This window comes from Lampetra planeri, chromosome 19 (genome assembly GCF_965212315.1).
Source record: "Lampetra planeri chromosome 19, kcLamPlan1.2.h2, whole genome shotgun sequence".
Classification (NCBI taxonomy): domain Eukaryota; kingdom Metazoa; phylum Chordata; class Hyperoartia; order Petromyzontiformes; family Petromyzontidae; genus Lampetra; species Lampetra planeri.
This window is the reverse complement of record NC_136125.1, coordinates 4,496,813-4,523,896: the sequence shown is the minus strand read 5'-3', so window position 1 is coordinate 4,523,896 and position 27,084 is coordinate 4,496,813. Positions and strand designations below refer to the sequence as shown.

Below are 27,084 nucleotides of genomic sequence, written 5' to 3'. Positions count from 1 at the left end.
TGCGCAACGATGTAACATCAACGAGACCACGTCTTTTTCAAACGGCTTTGAGTTTCATCAGGTAGCTAACCCTGAGGTCAATACGGATCACACTGAAGTGATTCACCATTGAATGGCTGTGAGTGTCATGCCAAGTGTTGCCTTTGTTTTTGTGCATGAAGTTTGCTGATGCTGGATTGCCAATGTAATTTCGGTACACACTGCCTTTTCTATTGGCGAGTTCCTCAACAATAATAATTAAAAATAACAATTTCAACTTGCAAAGTGTCCTTAAACACGGGGGGGGGGGAACGCATCATTTTAGTGGGCAGTAAAATGTTCAGTGTGCGCGCATGGTGTGTGTACGTCCACCTTGCTCTATCAATCGTGATGCCGCGCCTGATCACTAAATTGCCTTCGACGGAAAATTCCGAAGCCTTAAACAAGTGAAATGACGACTTGGTGTAATACGACGCGCGGGGGGTTTCGTCAACCTGCAGGTTCGGAGCCGCATGCAGCTCGTCCTGACGACTGCTTCGTGACGTTCTGTATGAAGCACCCGCCGTCTTCACGTCTTCACGTGGATTGAGGCTCTTTAAATATCGGTCTTTTTTTTACATGATTCAAAAAGAATGCCTCCTTATTGTGCTTGCCGACCCCCCTTGCATGTTAAGCTCATTTTTAATTCCTTTATATTAAGTTCACTTGCTTGCGCGCTTACGACCGTGCAAATCTTTCGGTCGTCTTTTAACCCACTTCCCGTGATCCAATCGAGCTGACATTTTGCACACAGACTCGTTGTGCGTGACAATTTATTTTCGTGAATTTTTTTCCAAAATTTTACGCTTTTTAGGAAAAAAATTATAATATTTAATTACCAATTGCTTAATGGTGGCAGGCAATCATCTGACCCATAGGTGGCAGCCATCTCAAGCCAGAGGACGAGAGGACTCTAGCCGCCCGTTTCAAAGACCAATGTGGGCTGGGTTGTGGCCCATTGAACACGCATATAAAGGATTTATAGTGAGAAACTTTGTTTTTACGGGTTAATTTTTTAAAGGCTGTTCAGCGTATATGCACGTTTTCAGTCTGTGGATAAACTTATTTCTTTTTCATTAATTAGACTCAATAGATGATGGGCTTTGTGAATTTAATTCGCAAGCCTAATTACGAATTTCGATATATTCTGAAAGTGGGTAGCAACATTCCATTATGGATAACCGTCTACATACATTGTTTTAATCGTCGTTTTTTATTATTATTTGCAAAATATCACCTAATTTGTGGGCTCCATTATTTTGGGGGAGGCGGCTTGACGATGGGGAGTTGAACTGGGCTAGTGTGTAATGGCGCGCACAGTAACGTACTCTTATTGAATAAAAGCATCGATGGAAAACGCAAACACCGCTGTAATCGCATCATGCAAAACACGTGGCGTTATACCTCGTGCAGGTTAAACACGAGGTTTACATTTCGGTTTTATTTCGCGTGTTATTTTGCGGCGACGCGAGCTCGCTTCGGTTATCGCTTGCCCGGCTTGTCCCCCCCTCCCTCCTCGGAACTTTTCATGGTGCATTGAGGTGTCTGTCATCGTCCAAAAACAAACCAACCCACACGGCTTTAGCGTCTGGATCCTCTTGTCAGCGCTGAGCATTCGTGCCAAGTAAATGTCGTGGCCGTGATTGTGGTGTGCGAGAGATACAATGGCAGTTGATTGCAAATTTTTTGTATAAAAAGTTCAAGTTTTTTTTGGGTAGAAAATGATGGCAAAGCACTGCCATAGAATGTTTCCGCCAAGAGCGCTCCCCGTATCCTTGAGCTGTGGTGCAGCAAGGCAGCGCGATGCCGCACGTAGCTATGAATGGCCGATACTTGTATGTGTGTATGTTGAACTTCTTTCGCACCGTATGCAGGCAACCGTACTAATAGGAGGTAGTTTAAGTTGATTTTATTTCGCCAGGTAAAAACGTATTGAACCATATAAGGTGTGTATATTTAAGTGAAGCTGTCATGTTCTGGATGGCTAATGACTGGGGGGTGGAGGTTAGTTTTTGATAATAATTTTGGCATAAAACTGCTACGGTGGCCTGAACACTCACCCCAAAACAAACCTGGATCGTGGTTCCGTTTGGCCCGACTTTTAATTGCAGCCGCGTTTTTTTTTTTCCGGTCGGCAAAGGAGATGAACGCCGCAGCCTTGCGCTCGTTTTGGAAATGCATCTCGGCTCGCTCGAAAGTAATTTGGGGACGCGACCCCGTTTGTGTCGAGTTGTTTTTATCGAGGGTCAAGTCAGCGACTCGTTGCTCAAATGCGCGCACTCGGTGTGTCTCCGCTCGGTGCGTCTCCGCTCGGTGGTTGATCTCGAGCCAAGTCGTGAAAATTCCACGCACTTATGGTGGGGCGAGGGGGGGTCACTCTTCATGACTTCCGTTGTCGGCTTCCCACCACGTGGTTGCTGGTTTTATTGACCAATGGAGAACAGATGGGATGAGCTGAACCACGATTGGAACTCGCAACCTTACAATTTAAGCTAAGCAATTTAAACCTCTGATACCCGCATGAAGCCATAAGTGTAATTATATGCACACGTTACAGCCCCCTTTGCCAATCCGCTGCTGAATGTGGGCCCTCTCCATACTGCGCAGATCATGTGCGTGAATTGTTCATACTTCACCAACCAGCATGGTGACGGTGGGGATCATAGAAGTACCATACAACAGTATTTTAGCGCACTGCCTACCCCGCAGCCCGATGATTGTAATCTATTTTATGCATGGTGGTCGCTGATCCAAGCACTATCCAGGCTTGACCTTGCTCGGCTTCCAAGTGCGTGTGTGCGTGTTTACATGCAAACGAGCAGATTCATTCCTGTGTCGCGTGTGAAGTGGCTCTCCGAAGCAAACACCCAACTGGTGTGGTGCTGGTATGGGCCCGGCTGTAACGGCGATGGAGGGATTGAGTGTCGCCATGGGCCGTCGTGGGGCAGTGTTGCAAGGCACTTTGTTTTGCAATTCCTGGGGGGTTGACTCATTTCTCTATCGGCTGCGTCGCGAGCGTTCCGAGTTCTGTACCCTGGCTTGCTGTGCGTGCAGCGACTGCTGCTCCACCGCGCTCTGCCATGCGTCGTGAGTGCAACACGTTTCGGTTTTAGCTTTACAATCGCACGGAGGTTATGACGTTGGCAATGCAAGGTCGTTTTTTGCGTGTGGTACCATTGAACCAAAAAAAACCTTACATCTGCCAACGTGCTTTCCCCGCACCTCCGATTTGCACGGTTGGCTACATATGGTGAGAAATGTTGAATATACACTCGTGCGTACGTCATCGTTGTCTTCAAATTTTAACTGCAGACATAGATGGACTCAATTTACATGTTGACCGATGTTCCCGTTCGTGCTTGGTACGCTAGAAATGTGACTTTTTCTCCATGAACACGATAGAGAGTTTCTCAGGCACAGTTTCCCCCCAGTCACAATGGTGATTCTGGCGCATAGTGAAAGGATTCCCTTGGGAGATGGGAGCGAGTTTAAAATCCTGCCTGAGTTGATGCAGATTCCGTTCATTTTTGGCTCAAGGCTATCATCGGCAGAGAATGGGCCCTGTTCCTTTCGTGTTTTGAGCGAGACCTGTTTTGTGTTATAAAGTATGACCATTGGAAAATTTGAAGTCCCCAAGGCATTTTGTCTTCGATAATGCTACAGTATCTATATGGCGGCAAAAACTAGGATTGGATGTCGTATTTATTAGCACACTTGAATGAACGCTATTTTAACTTGTGTACCATGGACTTTGGTTTCAGTATTACCAAAGTCCAAAACTTTGAACTTGCAGCAACCAATTTTAAAAAGCGTGCGTTTCATATTCGCTTGCGTTTGTTCATTAGCGTGAGTCCCCCCCCGCCCACAATGTTATGACACAATTTGCAGTCAAAATATAAATACAATAATTTTAGCTGGGCGTTGCCCCACCTGGACGCGCTAATCGTTTAATGAAATAAGCGCGGTGATGCTATTGATAACTATAATTATGAATAGAGGGGGTAGCGTAATAATCACGGTGTTGGAGTTAATGATGATGACGAGTCGTACAGACTTAAATCGCTTTTTTACCCATCCCTCTGATGCATTCAACCCGATTTAAACGTGCAATTGAGTATAATACGAGGGGAGTCTAGGAATTGGGCTCTCTCTCAGTAGGTTGTCTTTGTGAGAAATGGCTTAAAAGGCTTTGCACCGTGTGTATGTATTAGCACTGGATCTGCTGCTTTTGAGCAACACAAACATTTGGATTTAACGGCTTGGAAATCTATTGAATTTCATCATGAAGTAATGGAATGGTGTCCTGCAGGAGACGGTACAGAAAGTAGGCTTTTGATGGGCAGGTTGTGTTCTCTGCATGGTTTATATGCGCAATTACTATTATCTAGCCAATAACATTTAAAACTGTACAATTGGCCACCATCCCATAGTTACTCCTGAATGTCCTCGCCCAGTGATGTTGAAACGTGAGCAGGATCTATACGTTGTATACTGAACTTTATGGTGGTGAAAGACTTTTCATGCATTTTTTTACGTGAACCTATTCTAATTTTGAATGTAATTGGCAAGTACGGTTGTTTAGTTTATATTTGCACTGCTAAACAAAGCTGCCCTGTTATCATTCATGCTGGCAACATCTCTGCTGTGTACTAGTGACGAATTGGCATGTTCTGTTCTACGTGACAACCCTTACTAGTTGGCTGTGTCAAGTGGTGGCGGGTTTTAACTACACTATATAGTTACGCGATGTAACCCAAACAACCTCTATGGATGATATTAGTCGCGAAAGCCTTCGTGTTAAACTAGCAACATCTCGTTAGCTGAGACGTTCACGTGCTCTTGGCATAGGTTTTAACATGACTCACCTGCTGTTCAGTAAGTGATGGGTGCAGGGTTTAGAAGTGTCTTGCCTAATCGGCAGCTTAAATGATTGGCAATGGATTGCTACGTACAGCCAGAAAATAAAGGCTCTCGTGTAATACATTAATTGGGTACAGGCACAAGTTCGTTGTGCGTTTCGGCTTGATCGAAAAATGTTATTCATTGTGTAACCTTTGTGGCTTGAATGTTAATGTACTTCCCAGTGGCATTTGTTTTTTGACAAATCACATTGGGAATCAGATTTGACTTTGCTAGGTTCCAAAGGAGCTGTTAGGATATGGTCTGCATTGCAAGACAGGAAAGCATGCATTGGAGAATATACACGGGTTAGACATCGTATTATTGACTGCTCGTAAAAATAAGTGGAAGTACGCAGCGCTCATGAGGCTTGATGACTGGTGGCCAAGACTAGCGATGGAGTAACAATTGGAGGAGGTAACAGGTCATCCACTATGGAGTATTGAGCGATGGCATCTTGTGTGCAAGGGCTAGATGGATTGTTACGTTACAGGACTGACAAATGAATCGATCCTGGATAAATCCGATAAGCGATGTAACGTTTTCACAGATGTCCAGTGGGGGCGGGTCAGAAAGTTACAACAACATCGGAGTGTAAAATATAGGAAAGGTAAGCAAAATCGCTAAAAGTAAATAAACGAAAACTAAACTAGATTTGCAATTTTCGTGACTGCAGGGATCCATACTCTTTGGTTCTTTTGGTAGAGTCGCGTAGGTAGAAAATAAAATATTTTATTCACCCGGTAAGACTCACTGAGCTGTTTTAAGAAGCGACCTGGCCACAAATATTTGCTCAACAAAGTGGCTTATTGCGTGCGAATTTATTGCAGCCAAAATACTCCTTAACGCGTGATGTTGATTTATAAATGTGAAGGGGAAAAACCGGAGGACCCAGAGAAAAAAATCCACGCGACCACGGGGCGAACATGCAAACTCCATAAATACAGGCGTTCAGGTCTGGATCTAATCCACAGCCACCTGCAAGCCAGGCGAGGTAGTTAACATCTCGCCACTGTAGCAAGAGATGTGAAATTACTTGGCGCCTTGAGGTTCTATGAAAGGCTCAATACAAGCTGCTATTATAAAAGAACGATGATATGTATTGTCCAATGTCTAAATGGCAGTATAATGGCATATGCCTGTAGCAATTAACGCCAATGCAAATTGATTAACCAGACAAACCTCGCCAAGCCGAGACTTTTTGAGGGCTCGGCATTGGTATGTTTTGGACGGTGGCATTATGGAACAAGTGGCATAGAGGAGGAAACTGCAAACCCTATTCATGATCCAGCACGTGGTAGTACCACTCGATCTCCGTACAGATATATTCATTCTGTTGCGACCACTTCGCCGAAACTTGGGTGGGACATTTGATGGAACGGAGGCGGTACAGAATCGAGCCCACGGCCACCTTCATACCGCGCGAGGGAGATCACGCCACCATGGTGCTCCTTAAAATAATAAACTGAATGAAAGTAAAATTTAAAACCAATCACCAAGCTTGAGGTATTGCTTGATCATGGTTAGTGCTGATTGCAACTCAAATGTTTTTGTCATTAGCATCCGGCAACCCAGTAGCATTGGTTAAAAACTGCAGTGTAAGAGTTCACCACAAGAGGGGAGGATAGCGCAGGTTTAAGGATGAGATGTCATTTCCACTGCTGCTTTCGGGCTTGCATACGGCGATGGGAACCAAGCCAAATCTCTTTGGTTATTGTGGTAAAGTCACGTGGCTAGAAATAAAATGAAACACGACGTTTCGATCGCAACACAATCGAACTTCATCAGATGGGACAACCACGGCAAGAAAATGCTGACGTCGGCGGGAGAGCTGCCGTGGCAAGAGGTTATATCGGTGAGAGGGGGGAGAGAGAGAGAGGGGTGGGGGTAGGGGGGGGGGGCGCGTGAGCGCTAGGGGAAGAGGACGTTTTGAGTCGACTCGTTACTGTTAAAATGTTGCGAGGTCAGAAGTGGAGGGGGGGCAACTCGCCCCATTTTGCCTAGGGCCGATAAAATAAGTATCGATTTGTGGTACATCAAAGGGATAATCCTACAAAGAGACTTAATACAATTTTGTTAGAATTCAACCGCAGTCTTTACGTGGAGGGGAGTTATCGTTCACGTATACCGGAAGAATCGCAAAACAAGTACAATTGCAAGAGTATGAGGAGCCGATTATCGATCAATCTTATCGCATCCTGGAGCGTGATTGTCGCGGCAACCTCCGAGGTGACTTTGCGTTTCTTCGAGCTGATCAATTTGACTCTGGGGGTTACGCGTGGCAATCCCCTCGCCCCCGTGTTGGCAGACTAATGCCCACTTGACGGTCCAAGTGCTGTCACCTTGTGTCGCACAGGGGACCACTCACTGGGGGGGCGTCCCCCTGCCACCCCTTCAAACGTTTAGCTTCGAGACGTGATGAGAGTCGCTTCATCGCGCGTTTACATTTGCTACGAGATGGGTCTCTCCATAAAAAACGAATGTATATAAAACTAATTACGACTTCTCCACGACCATTCGACTTACTAACTTTCTGAGATTCGAACAAACCTGTCCAAAATGTCCAGTGGCCCGTTTGAACCGAGAGTCGTAAGTTCAACCGCCGCACAATCGATGGGGGTGGTGGAATCTCCATCTCCAGAACCATGAAGAACCACAGTGGCACGTGCGCATCCACAGAAGATTATACAACTTTTAAAGCCATTCCCCGTGTTTAGTGTACATGCCGTACAACATGTTTGGAATCGTACTTTTTTTTTTCGGTGAAGTCACGTAGGTAAAAAACAAAATAAATTAAAATGAAAACAACTAAATTAAATCACGACGTTTCGGGAGCAACACAAGCGCCCTTCATCAAGTGGGGAACCACGAAAGTGAAAACAATCGCTGAAGTATGCCAAAGAAGTGGCTGTAACAAGGGATTATATAGCCGAGGGGGCGGGGGGGGGTGTTTGGAAACAACAGGACCTCCTGGTAACCAACTCGTTTGTAAGTAGACGAGTCCCCCCGTAATAATAATTCATAAATAAAAACGTCTTCTTCTTGGTTCTTTCGGTAAAGTCACGTAGAAGGGAAGTAATAAAATAATAAAATAATTCTCACGACGTTTCGGCCACAACGCAAGCAGCCGTCCTCGGGTGAAGACCAGGTCTATTTTATAATTTCCCTTCTACGTGACTTTACCGAAAGAACCAAGAAGATGAATCCCTGCAATCACGAAAGCTTTAAATCGAAATTTAAAACCGTCTTGGCTGTCCGGTTGCAGGTGCGGGCCGGCCGGCACTATCGGGCTGCCTGAGCCAGCCCGACCTGCTGCTGTCACGGGGCCCCGACGAGCTGCTGGGGGAGCTGCGTGCCACGCGCGACGAGCTGGCGCGGCGCCTGCGGTGCGCACAGCGGCTCGACGCCGAGAGGGTCACCGCCCTCGCCGCCCTCGCCACCGCGCTGCAGCACCTCGCCGCCAAGGTATGCACGGACACGGGCGTGGGTGGGCGCCGTGTGCGCGTTGCGCGTTGCGCCGAGTGGGTAAAATGCAGAAAGCTGGGCACAGCTGGTGATCTTGCCAGTCATCTCGGACAGTCAACCCATGGCGCCTGGGTCTGCCCGTGACCTCCTGCCAGCAGCGAGCTTTCCACACTTCACGTGGCCTCGAAGTGCACCGAACTTGGATCAAGCACTATGGTGATGTCCGCCGCCACTTAATGGCCGATGGCGGCTGTAGTGCCTCTAGGTTGACTCTGCCTTAAATGCGGAAGTTTGATTCCTGCTCATGCCCAACATCGGTGGTGACTATGCGATCCAGTCCTTGGCCTCCTCTAGGTTGACTCTGCCTTAAATGCGTACCCAGTGCGGGGAGTAATGGTCAGCGCTGGGGAGACGAAGGTGGCCGGGGATTGGTGCTGGTTACCCAGCTCCTTGTGTGCTGTGCCAACTTTCATGGATGCTCACCACATATTCTTTGGTTCTTTCGGTAAAGTCACGTAGATAAAAAAATAAAGTGAATAAAAAAATAGAAAATAATGCAAATAAAATAAAAATATAAAAAAACAAAAACCACTAATGTAGACTGTAGCCTGGTTCTTACGTTTGAATGTACTGGCAGTCTATAATGTAGACTGTCGCCTGGTTCTCACCACATGTTCCGAGGTGCGACGGTGGCGATGTTAACTACCTCGCCTGGTGTACAGGAGGTCGTGTGTTCCATCCCCACCCTGACGCCTGCTGTATATTCCGAGTTTGCGTGTCTCTCTCCCCGTGATCCCGTGGATTTTTCTGTGGGTCCTCCGGTTGTTCACTCCACATTTAGAAACGTGCGTTTAAGAGTATTTGGCAGCATTTTCCACGTGATAAGCCATTTGGGTTATTATTTGTGGCCAGGTAGCCTCTAAAAAAAGCGCTAAATAGCTCGGTGGTCCTTGCATGATAAAATAAAAAAAATAGTTTAGTTTAGTCTTCAAGGACTGGATGGAGCCGTCCGTGCCATGTGATCAAATGAGAATTTGAGCCGCTCTACTGGAGAAAGATCCAGGCAAATGAAATGTCAATCACCATGCCAGACAACAACCAGTCCAACTGGCTAAAAACATATCTTGCACCGAGTTTTGGGATCAATTTCTCCCTGTGGTGCCTAATTGCACTGGCACAGAGGGGGAGTGCCTGCGATTTTTGTAATCATGAGGGTAGTAAAAATGAGACCAGCATGAATAGGGAGTGGGGGGGGTCGGCTCCAAGTGAGGTGCTCCCGAATGAGTGGTCAAGCGCACGTTGGCCACGGGTTCCTCTATAATTAGCGGGGCTGCTCTCGTTGTCTCTGCCAAACCAACATCTCCTCCTCTCCCCCCCTTCCCCCTTTGTTGAATTCACGGTTGCTGCCAGGTGCTGCTTCAAAGCCACGAATTCTAATTTTGCTTGCGCAAAACTCTTCTGCATGAGGAGGGCCTTTGGGAACCTGTGTGGCCTCGATGCCAGCAGGTGGCAGTGTGGTCATCAACTACGGCACCACATCAGCTAATTTTAAAGTTCCCATTGTCCTTTTTGAAGAAAGGGCAATTTTCTTCGGCCAGTATTTATGATGATGGTAATTGCGGGATTTAAAGTATAAATGTGTGCTTGGATTGGTATTGTACACTATAACGTTTATTATTCTAATTATCTTATATCCAGAGGCAATCATTTTTTACAACTTTTTTTTAACAACGTCCCACTTGCTGAAGTCAAACATTTCTTCGTGAGAATAGTTAAGAAGAAACCTTGTTTGTAAGCAGCCAAAAATACGGCTTTTCCTAAGTGGTGCATCCTTTGTAGTCGCGTGCGATGCATTCTGCACCACCCAGGCCCATCGACTGGTCCACCCGCGAACGGGTTCCACTACCCCCTAATCTGTGGGCAACCAAGTGGTCTGACCTTTGTGGGTCACTTCCAAAGGAGTTTGTGGGAATCTGGGGGTTTGACTCGGACAAGCCAGGCAGTGGTGTCTGTCCAGGTGACGGGCATTTCTTTTGTCTCGAGTTCTGGTGGCTCGTGTTGAACTAAAATACAGTGAACTGCATATTTTTGAAAGACCAAGGCCAGGGGTTGGCAACCAAAATAACAGAGCCATTCAAGAGCCGCGTTGCACGTGACTACGAGACGGTCGTCCTTAATGAATAACGTCACGAGCCAGTCCACAAAGAGACGCATGCGGCTCCGGCAAGCTGCAGGTTGCCGACCTAGGCTGACCTGAAAACTCTGTCTGGGTTTGATCTGTGAGAAAAGGTGGCAAGCCCGAGTAGAGTCAGGTGTGCAGATGAGAAGAGGTTTGTCCCGCTGATTTATACAGTGCAGCAGCAGCATCATTCTGAACGCTCCTCGGGGATTCGTGTTGAACTTGTTCCAGATTTTTCTCGTTTTTCCTTGTCCCCCGCTCTCAGACTTATGAAGGCAAATATTGGTGTTGGCTCCAGCGCAGCAGGGCACTGTCTTTTGGCTTTGCATTTCATCCGGATTGCGTGTACCCCCCCCCCCCCCATTATCATTTTCATTGCGTCCCAACGTTTCCACTTGGCAAAATTCAACGTCGGGTTGTCGCTCCTGAAAAATGTGCACGTGCGCGCTGCCCTCTTGGATCGAGACACAACAGGAGTTGTGATAAGGCTGCGTGGAAGATTTTAAAAGGTCCGAGTGGGGGCCAGGGGGGTGGAAGTCTCCACGCACGAGAACACACTTTATGCTGCGTCTGCTTCCACACGCGGCGACGGACGTGCCGGTGCCAAGAGGGCTCAAGCGGAGCCGTGAAACTACGCCACCCCACGCCGCTGTGTTTTGCGAGACAAATATTATCGTCGCGTCGTTAATATTGTTTGATGGGACGCTGCCGTGGTGCAACAGGGTTGGCACCACTGGATTTGTAATCAAGAGGCCGCCGGTTCGGTTAAAATAAACTCTTATTTTATCAGGTAAGGCCCCCACTGAGCTCTTTTTCAGAAGCGCCCTGGCCACAAACGATAGCTCAACGAAGTGGCTTAAAATGTGGACATTTATAGCAGCCAAATACTCTAAACGTACGTTTGTAAAAGTGTGGAGGGAAAAACCGGAGTACCCGGAGAAAAATCTACGCCACCACCAGAAGTGAGAACATGCAAACTCCAAATATACAGGGATCAGGATCTAGCCCACGACCTCCTGTACAATGGACAAGGCAGTTAATATCTTGCCAGCGTTTAAATAATGAGCGTGTTCCTTACACCCCCTCCCCCCCGGCTCGCCTGCTTATGTCCACCTAGCGAGGTATATACGTGGATTGCACGATGGGGGAGTCCATTGGCATGTCACGGGGTGGAGTGTGGGTCCACTCCTACCTTGTCCAAAATGTTGAAGTGTTCCCAAATACCCATTGAGGGAGGTTCGCTAGGGCACACTAGTAGAAGGCCCTTCTGCCAGCGGTGGCGTGAGCATGGGAATTGCGGGGCTGCACCTTCGCCTTTCCATGAACCAACCATCACGCGAACTCGGTGTTTCTCGCAGCAGTGGCTTTTGACTAACCGTCGAACAAAGACGGCCATTGCATCGCGTGCTTTTAGATGCCTTTTTGCGGCCGTCTGGAACGGCGGCTCCTTCCGATATGTGGAAGCCACTGGAGCTATGCACTTTCAAATCGAGCTTGAAAACTAATTTTTTTAGAACTGCTTTTTGCGTTGAGCTTGTTGCCCCATTTTCCCCTGCACGTACAATTAGCACGGTCCGCTACGTACGGCGCTTAAGAGATGTATCGATGAAAGCATGCAACACATTCTGCAGATGAAACACTTACAGGAAGGTTGAGCCGGGTGTGTGGAACCACGCACGTAATAAAGCGGTGCGCCATTTGCTGTGGCATCAGTGCCGGACTAAGCTAGTGTGGGGCCTGTAGCAAATGTTATAAAGGGGCCCTAAATAAAAATATACAAATATGAAAACACAAATTTTGTTACTTGCATAGTAAAGTAATTGTATTTTTTCATAGCTATACAGCCAGATAATACAACAAATCGATAACCTTAAACACCCCGTCGTTCATAAAAGTTGAAGGCAGTATAGTACTATAGTAATAGAGCAAGTGCAGAATCACTGAACCGGAATTGATGGCTTAAGCATTGAGCGCGGGGCCATTGAAAAGTGCGGGGCCCGTAAGCATATGTAGCTACTTTTACTCCTAGGATAATCCGGCACTGTGTGGCTTCGTTCAGCTTTCTCCAAAGCGCAGGGAATTATTAAAAGCTCGCATCGCCGACACGCCGCCGTTGTTGGTCGAGGCGCCAGGTTGCGTGCCCCGCTGCCGCACATGGGCAGTGGAACCTCTGACGCTCCCGCCAGTGCGTTTTGTCGGGACCAATATTGCCTCGTTTTCCTTTATCCCCCCGGAGGTGCGATTTCCGTACGCATCCCGGAGCTTTATGACCGTCTGCTGCTGTCCCCTGCACGCGGTCCCCCGTGCTGAGCTCGGCGCGATGGGTACCGCGTGTGATGATGCAGAATGATTGTGTTTAATGTGAAGCGTGTGTGTGTGTAAGATAATAATAGCTGTACGAACTGCTTCTGTAGTCGTAGTAGTAGCACGGGCCACTATTTGTAAAGAATCGGTTGCACTTTGACGAAAGTGCCTGGAATGCGGTTTTGATCCTATCGGATTTCCCGAGCTAAGCTGCGTTGGATGGGTGACCATTGTGCATAACAGGTACTATAGGTTGGCAGGAGGGTGGGGGTTGGGGAGGCTGTTATGGGCAGCAGAGGTCCGTGGATCAAAATGCATTGTATATTGTACTAGTGCTCCCTGTTAAACCCGAACTGCCCAGTGTGGTGAAGTGTGAACAGACGCCCGCCTTGAAATGCACATAGTGTGGCAGGCCCTCATCCAGCAGTGGATTGAATCGGAATATGTATACGGAAAGGAATCCGATTAGCTATAAAGCTCTTTCACAGTTGTCCAGTAGCATTGACGAGCGCTCTACACGTGCAATGTTTGTCACGTGGTGTCTTCTTTGCTTAAATGAGCATTGGGCGAGGCAAGCCTCTCGATTACCTGCCCGATCACCTCCCTGACCCTGGATGTTGTTTTCCGCATTCCTGGTTGGTGGAAGAAGTCCGCGTTCTTATGCCACCTTGCGCAGGGACCTCTCTCCATGGGTTTTTTTCCCGCTTGCTGCCCGGCTTCATTTCGCTGACTTTCCTCCAAAGCCACATTTAAAAAAAACAACAACCTTGCAATGTCCCTCTCCCGCATACTCGCGAGCCACACGTCACGAGGGAGACGGGTGCATCGTCACATGGATACTTATAGATCACTGTGCGAATTTCTGCACCGTGGTGAGCACCTGGGGGGTATAAAGCCTGTATATTTAATGCAAATCCATTCCCCCCCGACCCTCCAATGACATTGGTCACCTTGCGCAAATGAACTTCGTTGTAAAAAGCGTACGCATGCATCACCATGAGCGATACGTTGTGTGGGAGGAAATTAAAGTATAGGGCCGTTTCTCTCCGGGGTCGTTGGGCTGAAAATGGTCTCCCCGAGTGTATTATTAACCCATAGCCGCAATGGAAAACGGGTCACCGCATAGCTCACGATCACGGCCTTGACACAATTTTTTTATTCTTTCAAATTACACGCTACCTAAAATGATTTCACCCACATCAAGTGTTTTTTTTTTAAAGCCAGTGTACACGTGCATTGCTATAGCATAGTTTGGTATGATTTTTTTCCTCTGTGTACATAAATTTTGCACTGGCATTTGAAGTATTTCAAGCGATGCAAGGTGTACATTGTATTGTGCACGCACCTGCGTTTCATGTGCAGGCAGGATTGCAACAGCTATTTTGCATTGGCCACATTTTGTAATTACGGTGACCTGCTGTCGGTGCCAGATATCAACAGTAAACGATATGGCAAACTCGGTATAAACAAGTAATATGCCACTATTTTATTACGTAAGTGTATTCAACAATTGCTCACGTGTGCATGCGAGAGCGCCTCCCGATTAGCGCGGTTGGCTACGTACAGTGCAAAAGAAGCTCCACACACATTTGCAACCGGAGCCTCCTATTCAAGTTATGCCACCCTTTTTACTTGGTTTCGGTGAAAAAGGCAGCCGATGAAATTCCCCGAGGTTGCAGTTTGTTGTTTTCCCCTGGAGGGCCCGGTACGATTCTACCCCACTTGCCGACACAAATCCAAGAGCGAGCCATGATCATAGCGAAAATACCTTCCGTTTCCCAAACGGAATGTAGCGCTAATGCGAGTAATCGGTCTTGGTTTTCAGCTTGGCATCGATCACGGCAAAAGCTCACGGCTGGCGCGCGCTCGCGTACTGTGGAAATATTTGGCGAGAGATGGCACCCGCAAGGGGGGAGATCAGATGCGATGTCCTGCTATGCTATATACAGCAAAATGAATATGAATGCACCCTCCGAATTCAAATGCGTTTCATGTCACCAAATGCAAAGACTGCCTGCTTCCTCATGGATGTGGCTGATGCTATTCTCCATTGGTGGTACTGCCTAGAGGTATAGAAATTCCACGTTCGTGTGGTGGGGGCCAGTCTATATGTAAAATTACCACTGTTTTATAATAAAGTGCTACTCATTTTGTTGTGCCAGGTGGGTATGATGGGCCGAGTTGAACCCTGACCGAGACTTCAACTCCTACAACATCTGGTTAAGATTCGAGGGCTTTAATCCGTGGCATTTAACTGTGTAGCTGTTGGCAGAGAATGCATCTTTTTTTTGTGCAATCTGGTTAAAGATTAACGTAATGTGCAAATGAGTAGAGTTGCTTAAGGTGCACACCCGACTGTATTATGCGGGGCATTGGTTAGGAAGAAATATGACCTCGCTAAAGCAGTAAAAAAATGTGGCTTTCTTTTTTGGTAACAATAGCTGAATGTGCGTGCTGTTGAAGTGACGGCGTTCCGATGTGTCCAGTCCTAACCCCCCCTGTCCCTTTCGGGCCACAAAGCCCTACCGACGTTGGGCTTCGGTGTTGTTGCAGCCATCGCCCTTGTGGCAGAATTTGTGCCATTATGGGTCGTTGGCGGAGACTGGGAAATGAAGAAAAAGTTTGTTTAAGAGCTGACGTATTTGGTCTCGAAGTCATCGGATTCCTCCAGTATAAGTAAACATTCTGATATTTTATTAAATCTAGCTGATGTAACAAAACACCTGGAAATGTGTACAAAAACTAAATTATGTTTTAATGTATTGAGTCAATCGGTATCTCGTCGCTCAAACAAGCACGCAGAGAGGGTGTTTTATGACAGTTGGCAGCCCTGTACCTCAGGATGGAACTTTCACGTTGCTGTGGTGGGGGCAAGTCTGTCCACGAGTCAACCGACGTTGATGGTGCAGTGGGTACTCCATTGACCCCGATGTGGTGATATGCTAACCTGGGATTTAAACTTCTCAAACTTCTGGGTTGTGAATACTCTTACCCGAGTGGAATTTAATATTTGAAAAAGCTATATATAAGGAAAACCCTTTCCCCATATCTGGGAATCGGCACTTACTAACAGACTGTTTCAAATAATTTTAAACTTGCTGTGTTTTTTGTAAATACATCCCTGTATCAAGAACTATCTGTCGTAAAGCTCCCCTGGTCTGTCCAGATCTGAGAAGCTAAGCAAGTCAGAGCCTGGATAGTGCTTTGGACAACCACCATTATTCGAATATATCTGCAAAACAAAATCCATTGGTACTGTATGCTCCAGTCTGATCCCCACTTTCATTGACACAAACCAACTGGCCAGTAAATCATCTGGAGGCTGTTATCCAGCAGTGTTATCAATAAGGGCCATATCAATAACTAAATATTGGCAAATTGATATCAAGATCTGCAAGGGCTCTGTGGCTCTTAAGAAGAAACCAACTGTTAGGTTCTTTGCATCTATCTGTTTTTTGCATTGTGCTTTGACAGCTTAGATTTTTAATTGGTGACTCGTGTGTGCGTGTGCTATCCAGAACATTAGATAAGCCTCCAATGGAGAGTAGACCATTGTGTTGTAATCAATGTTTAAGTCATCTCCATAACAACAAAGACCAGAGTAAACTTGGGCTTAGAATATCACACTTGATATTTTGCTTCCACAAGCGCATGGGAAGCCAAATACAAATTCTTCATTGCACTTGGAATTATATTTGCGTTTACCCCGTGATGCTCTATGGCAACGCGTAATGAGTGTGCCGTACAGGGACTTCTCTGCTTTTAAATGAGTTAGGTTTCAGAGGTCTGTTCGTAAGTCCAACTTTTTACGCCTGTCGATTCCAAACGTGTTATACGGCATGTATACTAAACACGGGAAATGGTTTTAAAAGTTGTATAATCTCCTGTAGGTGTAGATGCCGCCATCTATTGCATGGCGGTTGAACTTATGATCTTGGTCTGAACGGGCAACTGGACATACGAACATGTTCGTATCTCGAAGTTCGTAAGTTAGAGGAGTCCCTGTGGTTTTTGCGTTGAACGGGGCCCCCATAGTTTATACGGAGTGCTGCTGATAACATCTGCTAATCCAGCAGCATTTGCTCTAAGCCTGCCTCGTGGTGAGACGACTCCGGTTGAAACCTATCTGAAGTTTACTTGCTTGAACAAATGCTGCTTTATGATATTGGTCTGGAACGCCAAATAGGGTGTGGACTGGAGGAACCTACCTTTTATTCGTGGAGTGATGGTGTGGAGTTCATGTTTGATTTCACTCCAGTGGTGGAGCTTGTGATCGCAAGTGCTGTTAGCGAGCACCTAAATGAAGGCCGAACGCCTTTGTCTCCCTCGTGGCGATAATTACACACCAGAAACTCCTTTGGGTGGCCGAGTTACCCTCGGGGTGGCTCGGGACCGGTTCGGATATTGGTCACTGGTGTTGGCCGTGAGCGGCAATCCAACTCGGTTTCGCCAGGTCCGTTGCGCAGCGCGCACCAACCGCCACACGCACTATCGTTCACTGTGTGTACGTGTACACAATACCCGTACACACGTATTCCGTACACACGTGTACGGAATATAGTACACACACTTGAATATGAAACGATCATTAAGGACGAACCAACCATTCCATGCAGGATCTTCCTTGAACAACTATTGGGACTTGGGTAAACATTACCGTGTAAAAAGGACTATTCTTACTATTTAATCTACGTGTAAAATAAGCCTGAAAGACTCGTGTAGCCTTTTATAGACCGTTGGGGTAGGAGCTGTCGGTGAGCACCTAATAAAACCAGCAATGAGTGTGCGTGGGATGTAAGAAATGTGGCCATTCTTTCAACTGCCGCACCAAGAATTGAAACCGGAGACGTCCTGGAATGCAGCAAGTTCATTGTGATGACTATGACACCACGGCAGCATCCTGTATACGGGGTACACCTTCAGTATGTTCTATTAACTAAGAACTCTTTTATTTTACCAGGTAAGGCCCACTGAGCTATATAGCTCTTAGAAGCGACCTGGCCACAAATGATAGGTCCACGAAGTGACTTACCACGTGGACATTTCTAGCAGCCCAAATACTGTCCTCTAAACGCATGTCAGACACTGAAGGCACGGCACTGCATCTTCCGGACACTGATACACGTATCAACCCCCTGACTGCAGTCGGACAAGTCACCGATTCAAGGTGATTTTGAATTGGGACCCAAGTGTTTGGGGAGCAGTAGTGTAGCGATTTTAGCATGCCGCGCTTATGAACCCGGCGGCCCCCGAGCTCGATTCCAGCTCACGGGAATCGAACTCGGTCCTGGGCCTCCACTAGGTCGACTCGGCCTCAGACAAGTACCTGGTGCGGTGTGTAATAATCACCACCGGGGAGACAATGTGGTCGGGTGTGGTGCTGGCCACCCACCCCCTCCTGTGCCGTGCCTGCTTTCATAGATGGTGCTCACAAACTGCAGTCTGTTAAGGCTATTTGGGGGATCCTCTGTCTTTGGTATATGTATAATCTCACACCACCAATGTGCCCATCGATATTGGTAGGATTCTCTCTTAGTTAGCCTGCTGTTGCCCCACGTGGTTTGTAGAAAACAAACTCGGGTCTCACGACTCGGATGCGTAACGTCGACGTTGCGTTGTCATCAGTGGTGGCCCGGAGCCAGAGGTGGGAATTCCACGTTTCCATGGTTGGTGCCGGTGGCTCCAAGAGGACACACATTTGGTTTTCGTTCCTGCTTACAACAGCATGGTGTATAGTAGTTTCATGTTCGTGTTTAGTGTTTTGGTGGTCCTGTGTGGTTGGAAAAGCAAAATGCGTGTGTGGGCACGGGTAACAAGCATTTATCTCCAAAAGGTAGATAAAATACAATAATTGTTGGTAACAAACGCTGCATAAATAACAATGTTTTGAGTTTAATTTATAAAAACTGCACGCTTATTTAGTCATAATTCAAAACCCTTATGGCTAAATGGCATGCAGGGGTATTTGCAAGTTGTGCACAAGTCTGCTCTTTCAATAAAAATGCAGTGCTGTGGAAATGCAACTTTAGGCAGAGGGAATGAGCAATAATGTTTCAATGTATTAAAAAATCCCCATTTTTAAGTCGGGTTGGCAACCCAGAAAATGTTTACGTATCTGGCACAGGGGCCGTCCATAAATGACGTCACGCACCTGGGGGGGTGGTCAGATATTTGTGACGCGGGGGGGGGGTTGAGAAATGTGACGTCACATCAAAATGTGCAACTTTAAATAAATATAGCCAACACGTTCTATTTAATTAGACTTTTTTAATAAATGTTTTTTCCAACATCAGAGTGCAGCGGCACATTAAATACGCACTACAATGACAATAGTTTAAACGGATTTGAAGCATGTTTTATTTGGGGGGGCAGAGCTTTGACGTCATATTTGAGGGGGGGGGGGTCTGACTTTTTGTGCCGTGTATGACGAAGGGAGGGGGGGTCAAGAATCGTCAAATGGCGTGACGTCATTTATGGACGGCCCCACAACTCAGAATATCTTGCTGTGGCGCTAACTCACCATCTCCCACCTCCTCTTGTCAACCAGCGACCCGGCCAATATTTGAGAAATTAAGCCCTGGTGAGAAGACGACTCAAAACCAGGAGCCTGAGAATTTAAGTCTTAGCTGGGAGTCCGACCATCGGGCTAAATTAAATCCGTACCACGGTCGGTCGTGGTCGTCATATGGATGACCCGGCTCCTGTCATAGGAATGTGGCATTTCCCCTGCTTGGCTTTAGGCTTGCAAATCGAGAACAATGCGTGTTTGAGTTGGCGTTGTGGAAAGTTCTTTGTTATGAAATGGGGAGGGGCGGGGTGGGTGTTGCCGATGCCAGAGGATTGTAAGTGATTGTAATGTGACTTTTGTCCCCAGACACATACCGGTTTATTTCCCCAGAAGCCGGCAGGCAATGCTCGGCTATTATGAGCAGTGTGGTAAAGCTGGCTGGCGTGCATGCGCGTTGTGTGTGTGTGGCAGGGGGGGGCTGTCAGTAGGAGGAGGAGGCAGGGTGGCTTTACGTTGCGGGTGGTGCGAGAGGAGGAGTGGTGTAAGTGAGAGGGTGGGCCGAGTGGCGGTGTGGGTGCATAGCGAGGGGCATGATCCCGCGCGCTGCTGGCTCCCAGCAATGAGCGGCGGCTCTCTGGTCACGGCAGACGCTCCGAGCTGGGCAAGCGGTGTGCGAGTTGAGGTGTGGTGGTGGTGGGGGGGGAGAGTGCAGGGCAAGCAGCAATGGGCTGCGTTGAGAGCAAGTCTTACTCCCGCACCCACAGCAAGCAGCCCAAAAAGGTAAACAGACCCGTGTGCAGTCCAGCCCGACACGCACGGTACGGTGTTGACTGTCGGTAACGCAATGCCTCGAAATGCGAAGTACTGTAGATGCGTTCCTGGAGCTTCGTCCCCGTGGTGAGACTTCCTATATTGGATGGTGTACGACGTTCGGACTTGGAGGATGCGTTTCTTCCCAGCCTGCGTAACTTACTAATTCGTACTGTGGGCGCGTCATAACTTACCATTCGTATTGTGAACGGACAATTTACATGTAAAATTATATCATATTTTTTTTATACTGTGCTGTACTGAAAAAAAACTAACTACTTAAATAAAATAAACATGGTGAAGATGGAATTGTATTCGTATTTATATAGTACCGAGATCGATTTATTTTAAATTTTAATTTTTATGACCATTTAAAGCAATGGGAGTAAATCCAAAGTTCGTTTTATACTGAAATTTCGTATATCGAATATTCGCATATCGAGGTATGGACTACTTTCTGGATTCTCTTCCCAGTGCCGCTGTTGTCAACTTTACTCGTGAAACGAGAGCCCTCCGAGACTCCGTCTCCCTTGACGGCCCAGAACCAGGGGTTGGAAATTCCACATTCTCATGGCGGGGGGTCAGATTGTTGTATAGGACAGCCACTATCGTTTTTTTGCAAAGTTTTGCTCATTGTATCAACCATGGAGGGGTGATGAGCAGAAAACACCCCAAACTCCGACTGGGATTTAAACTCTCAATCCTGTGATGTTGAGTCGAGCACTATCAAGTGTCATTCGGCTGTATTTGTAACCTATTAAACTACTGAACTTTACGTTAATGTAGCATTTTAAAATTGTATCAAATTATTAATTGGGTTTGGGTTTTTTTAAATAAAAAAGCAATTCGTCATCCCCGTGGTTGAAAGGGTCTCCATCTGTCATAGGGTAATAAATACTTGCATTACAGATAAGATATTAAATTTGAGTTCATTTTTGGTAAGTTTGACTTGGGATTTTTCCTGCAGCTTTCGTTACGTGTACACAAATACTCCAGGTGAGATGTGGACTGCGGTGATGCGTTGATGCGAGCGGTAACGGAATCGTCCAGGATTTAGGATCGTCTTAGTTTTGTTACTTTCTACGGCAGAACATCCCTAGTATATTTCCCTGTTATCGTTTTGTACGTCAACTGCCCCAGAGCAGTTTCTGTTCAAGAGTACTCGGTTTCTGAAACGGTGTCTTTTGCCTCGTGTTGTGTACGGTAGTTAACAGCGAATGTATGTGCTTGTGTAACGTAACATACGATCTGTTTTATTTACATGCCAAATATTGTCTGTACAGAGTCTTAGTTGCGTGTGTGTGTGTAGAGACGTGTTGGTATGGTCACTGCCCAGTGCTATGATCCCGGCAACCTGAATTTAATTGTCAACCATGCCCGTCAGTGGCGAGTTATCCCAATCTGTCCCGAGTATTGCCCTCGGGTTGACTCGACTTTAAACTGAGAATGTGGTCGTCTTGTGGTGTGTGTGTGTGAACATCGGCAGTGGGAGAGACAATGGTGGCCGTGTGGTGCTGCTTGCCATGCCGTAGTTTACGCAACCCCGTCGGCCTCTTTCATAGTTGTTCGCTCGCACGTGGCGTTTGTCTTAACGTAGAGTTGGTGGCACGTGTGATTTTTTTTTGTGTCCGTACCAAATTTATGTTGCACCTCATGCTGCACGTACATTGGCCCTGGTTCAGCGGCGTGTGTATAAACGTCCTGATATATTTTTTAAAAAACATCGTCAAGCTCTGGTTTATTTTCGAGAGCCCCACTACAGCTTGGTACAATTATTCACCCGCCAGAGTGGATGGGGGGGGGTGACACACGTGGGCTCGCACCGCCTTGGCACATACACCACTGGAGCTTAATGTCGTCCTGTGTGCCTCCTGAACGGAGCATTAATAATGCAGGTGCCTCCTTTGAGTTATGAGACCCAAGGTAACACTTTTTCCCCCCCACCGGGTCCGCCGTGGTAACAGCGCGGCACAGATGGCAGTGCGCGAGAGAGGTGGTTTTGGCGTTCGACCGTGGCCACGGCAGCGTCGTTTGGGAAGGAATTCCTCCTCGCGGTCAAACAAACAAAACAAATGCTGTGCCGCCGCTCGCTCGCGAGAAGCGATGGGGGAACGAGAGAGGAGAGGGCCCAGCAGCGGTGTTGGATGGCGGAGGAAGCTCCGAGCGTGCAGCCCCCGAGCCCCGCGATGGAGTCGTGTCAAATCGCCGGCTTGTCAAAAGCGGTCGACGTGCCCTTGATACGGACGCTTGAAATATTCCCTCGCGTGGTTGAGCTGTTTGTTCCCCCCCCCCACTCCGTACTTTGTTGGGTTTTTGAGGAGGGGGGAGGGGGTCTAAAAGGTATGTGTGTGCATACCATAGCAGCGTTAATAGTTGCTTGCAAACAGAACTTGTCCCAACAAGCTTGAAAATGAGTTTGTTTGTTCGGTAGGTGTTTTTAAAATTTCTTACACTCCGTGAGGTGAGAAGCAGAGACTAGTGGTTGTTTTTACTCTGGCCGAAGGTGATTGTCAGAGGCTTGTGTAAATGAATTACTAAAATTATATATTCCCTTCACCTGTATACTGTACTGCTCCTTGTCAAGCCACTGGTGATCGACGGCCTCGTGGCATTACGCCTCCAAGGATGTTTTTTTGACTATACTTCACCATGCTAGTGAGTGCAGGTTGGTTCAGGGGGAATGCCCAGCACGGGTTCGGCTGTCACGTGCCCACTGATGTTAGTTCTAGCTGGGAATCATGGTCGCGTCCCTTTTTATCTTAAACAGCTTTACGTGATCTAAACCAAAGGAAGTTACTCCCTAATTTTGTATGTCGATAAATGGTCCACCGATTTGATAGATTGATGGCCGTCTGACCATCATTTGGTAGACGGCTTTAATATATTGCCATCTAAATTCAATTCAGCTTTACGTAAATGTGGTGATGTCATTTATTTATTTTTCAAGCAGCATAGTTAGCTACAGACTGGAACATACCGAGTATGTCTGGTAGGGGGGGAGACAAAGGCAGCCGTGACTCAAGGCACGAAGCAGGGGTGGGGGAGGGGGGGTGCCCACCAATGCTAATCAAACAATTGGGTTGTTGCCCTTGCCTCAAGCCATGGGGGTCATGGAAGTCTTCATAACGCAATGAGGACTCGCCCCCCTCGCCCCCCCCCCCCCCAATGGTACGAATGCGCACAATGCCCCATGGCAATTCCCGCTAAACGGGAGCCAGGCACTGAGCTCATCCCCGAGATATTTTTGTTGATAGTTATTATAAAAAGAGCTTGTACCCTCCTGAGTTTCGGTAACTTTGTGTTCTTTTTCTCTTGTAAGTGGCACGTCCTTAACTTGTTGCAAGTTTCATAACGACCCGTTCCGATCATCCCCCGCCCCCCCCCCCGGTAGATATACAAGTACGACTTGGTGAAGAGTCAGCCCCACTCTCCGTATTGATAAACAAAACCCCCCGCCATAGGAATGTGGAATTTCCATTGCTGGGCTCTGGGAAACACCAGTCGAGATGAGCCACAGGCCGCTAGTCACTCACGGGAGAGACGCTCGATGGACGGTGACGACTGCGTGCCGTGCGGACACCAAAAACGCTCAACGGAACTGGGCGTGTCAGCGACGTGAAACAGAAACAAGTTGCCAGTCGATGTCCGGCAATAGAATCCCCCCCCCACCCCACTCGCTGTGGCTGGAGAGCCACACTGGCGACCTCGTGCGTGAATGGTCTGCGCCGTGTGGTGTATTTCAGTGAGCGGGGGGGGGGTGTGGATTTCAGCTGCCCCCCCTGTGAGTGAAGAAACATCGACAGCAACTGCAGAGAATTGCCGACGGCAGTGGAAGGTGTCCACCCAATACCACCCGGGGGGAGGGGGGGTTAAATAAAGAGCGCATTGATTTTGAGGCGTGGTGGCCCTTTTTAATGTCTTTCCATGCGAGGGTTGTTTTTTGACCTGGAATAAGTAACCCAAAGAGTGTAGATCGATATCTTGATAAGAGAGACGCCAAATAAAACCTCCCTAAAAAAACTGAAACGTAGGTCTTTAAACGTGGCATATCGTAACATACAAAACCCACGTGGGTTTTTTCCATCTTCTTTTTGTTGTTAACATATTTTCCTCCAGCGCGGCTGTCACTGCGGAGGCGATTCCCGGTGAGCCAACTCCACAGCCACAAAGCCACTCGGGGGCTATCTGTCAGACGCGCAGCTTTTAGTTGTTGTTGTAGGCACATATTTAGAACACACGAATTGGGTATCGTCTGTGCAGGAATGCTGATTATCAGCCTGCTCTGCGCCATGGAGATAGGAGCTGTGATGTGTTTGTTTACGCGCCCGCGCTGAACTTATCTTGCACCACCGTTGTTGGCCTGTCTCGGACACTTCCCTGCCATAAAGATCGCGGGGGGAGAGACCGCCAACTGTACGTGTAATGGGGGGCGAGGCGTACATCCGTACACGTGTTTTTCCCCACGTATGTTAGCTGGAAATGTCCCGTTTATGGTAAGTTTTATAGATATTGTACGGTAAGTGTATAAACAGCAGTCAAACGATGGGTGCAATAGCGAGCGGTTGTTTTATTGTTTTGTTTGGATAGAGGGTGTGGATTCAGTATTTTACTTTTGGAATATCTGAGTATACACTTACAAATTTACATATTTTGTAAATGTAATGAAAACAATGTACTTAACTATTTTTACTTTGCAAGTAGTTTTTCTTTTGAAGTGCTCCTCTTAAGCGTCATAGGCTAACATATATATTGGTATGTGGCGTAATTCAATTGTAGCCTGGCATATCATTCACCTGTTCGAGTAGCAAGCTCCTCATTGATTGCATACAAGTCGCAGCTTGGGTGAGCGAGGTGGGTAAGGTGACTCTCGAAGGTCAAATTGCTAAGCTGGCACCGCTGAAATTCTGGGTTCGAACCCAGACGGCCTCCTTGTCATGAAACTGGGTTCTCAAGTGTCTAGTAAGTTGATGGTCTCAGCCTGCGATTTAATGGCGACACAAAAAACAATAGCAGAAAATGTGACTTGGCACTTTGTCTTAATTCCGACTCGGAGATTTACAAACATTGGTTCGGCTGTCATATGACAGAGGTTGTTCTTGGTGGCTAAATGTGGGAAAGTTAACGATTGCTTTTAAAATGAAATTGTATATAGCGCCGTTCGTGCAATTTGCATCTCACAATCGCCGAGGTAGGAACCACAGACACCAGCTGGAAGGCTGCCAGGCGGCGAGCCGGCACCAACGATTGCTCTGCAGTTCTCTACATATTAAGATGCTTTCAGCCGATTACTGAATGTTATACATGTGGCAGGAAACTGGTGCACCAGGAGAAAACCCACGCATGGCGAGGTGGCAATACGAATTTTCATTCATAAAAATCCCGGCCAATTTCGACTCGGTCGGTCGTGACTGTCCAACAGAGTCTGTCGTCGCAGGAACGTGGAACTTCTCCCACGGTTCGGAGCCAGTAATGGGGGGCGAACGTTGCCCCCGACACTCAAGCGAGCACTGGGAACGCTGACTTTTTGAAGTGGAAATTTTTAAGCCCTGGACATACCGCTGCACGCAACGCATGCGGCATGCACGGCTGCAGACTTTTGGTGAACGGGGCCCGGTGTGGTGTCTCGGAAATAACACCGGGTTCACCGTCACTGCTGCTGGATCGTGTCTGCTTGGGGTGTGTCTGTAAAATAACCCTCTGGAGTCATTTGATTGATGTGGTTTCCCCTAGGGGGGTGTGTGCATTATCTCATGCTCTGATCAGTCGCCACAGCGGAGCAGGTGTTTCTTTAGCCATGTAATCAGACTTTTATTCCACCCTCTTGCTTGGTATATAACTTGTTTATCCGTGCTTCACGTGATGGAGAAAGGTTAACTGAAAATAAATAGCCTAAAAATATTAAGCTGTCAACCGTGGACTCGGAAATTGCATCCGTCTCTGCAACGTGTCTGATCGAGCGTGAAACCTAACCCCATCAGAGAACTTTGGGCTTCGCTTGGCGTGCAGTATGGAGAGGTCTCTGTACATCACGGGGTTCTTGGAGTAAGAGGCGAGTGATCGGGCTGTACGGACCAAATGCCCAACTTGTCCATAGGACACAAGCCCCTGTTGCGTCCGTGTACGAATAGACTTGACTGCGCATCAGCCACTCTTTGACAGGGAGGGCATGACCTACAATACCACCGGGCATGACCTACAATACCACTATGCATGACCTACAATACCACTATGCATGACCTACAATACCACCGGGCATAACCTCGAAGCAAAAGCCAAACGAAGGAATGAAACATTAACATTTGACCCCTCCTGCATAATTTAAAAGCCATGGAAATGTACGCTACTGCCCTGGCCCATTTTTTAAATGAACCCACAAACGCTTAACAGTACGTTGAGTGAACACATTTTGTTTTGCACTTTATCTGGCTTAATGCCAACTCCGAGAATGGCAAACGACAAAAGAGCTATTATTATTTTACCTGGTTCAGCCCACTGAGCTCTATAGCTCTTTTTCAGAAGTGACCCGCCAAGGGGAGAATATGCAAACTCCAAATACAGTTTACAGGCGTCGTCACTGTTGGGATCGAACCCACGACCTCCTGTACACCATCTCGCCACTGCCCCCGTGGGGGTGGGGGGGCTTTGACTCGTGCGATGAATGCTGAGTAAATAAAGCATCCAAGTAAATAACCGTGGGGCATCTTGCCACAGCAAAAAAAAACAAACCTGCCTGGGTGCTTTAGTTTAAAAGAAACAACCTGTTTCTCATTGAGATGCCTTTCAGAGTTCGTCTGTGTGGGGCGGAAGGTTGTGACCAGCCCCGATGTCTAAACAAACATGGGGTTTTTTTTCCTCTTCACGCTAAAGTGGAGGGCGGCGGTTGTTTTCGCAGCAGCTTGCT

The 27,084-nt window shown here is 47.4% G+C and overlaps 1 protein-coding gene across 2 annotated transcripts in view; it reads left to right on the top strand.

Moving 5' to 3' along the window:
• Nucleotides 1-27,084, top strand: part of LOC144723972 (uncharacterized) — a 79,037-nt gene that overhangs the window by 27,823 nt on the left and 24,130 nt on the right. For both annotated transcript variants that reach the window (XM_078602782.1, XM_078602783.1), the window contains one exon: nucleotides 8,183-8,382. In XM_078602782.1, the coding sequence (XP_078458908.1) occupies nucleotides 8,183-8,382 (200 nt within the window). The remainder of the gene's footprint in view (nucleotides 1-8,182; nucleotides 8,383-27,084) is intronic.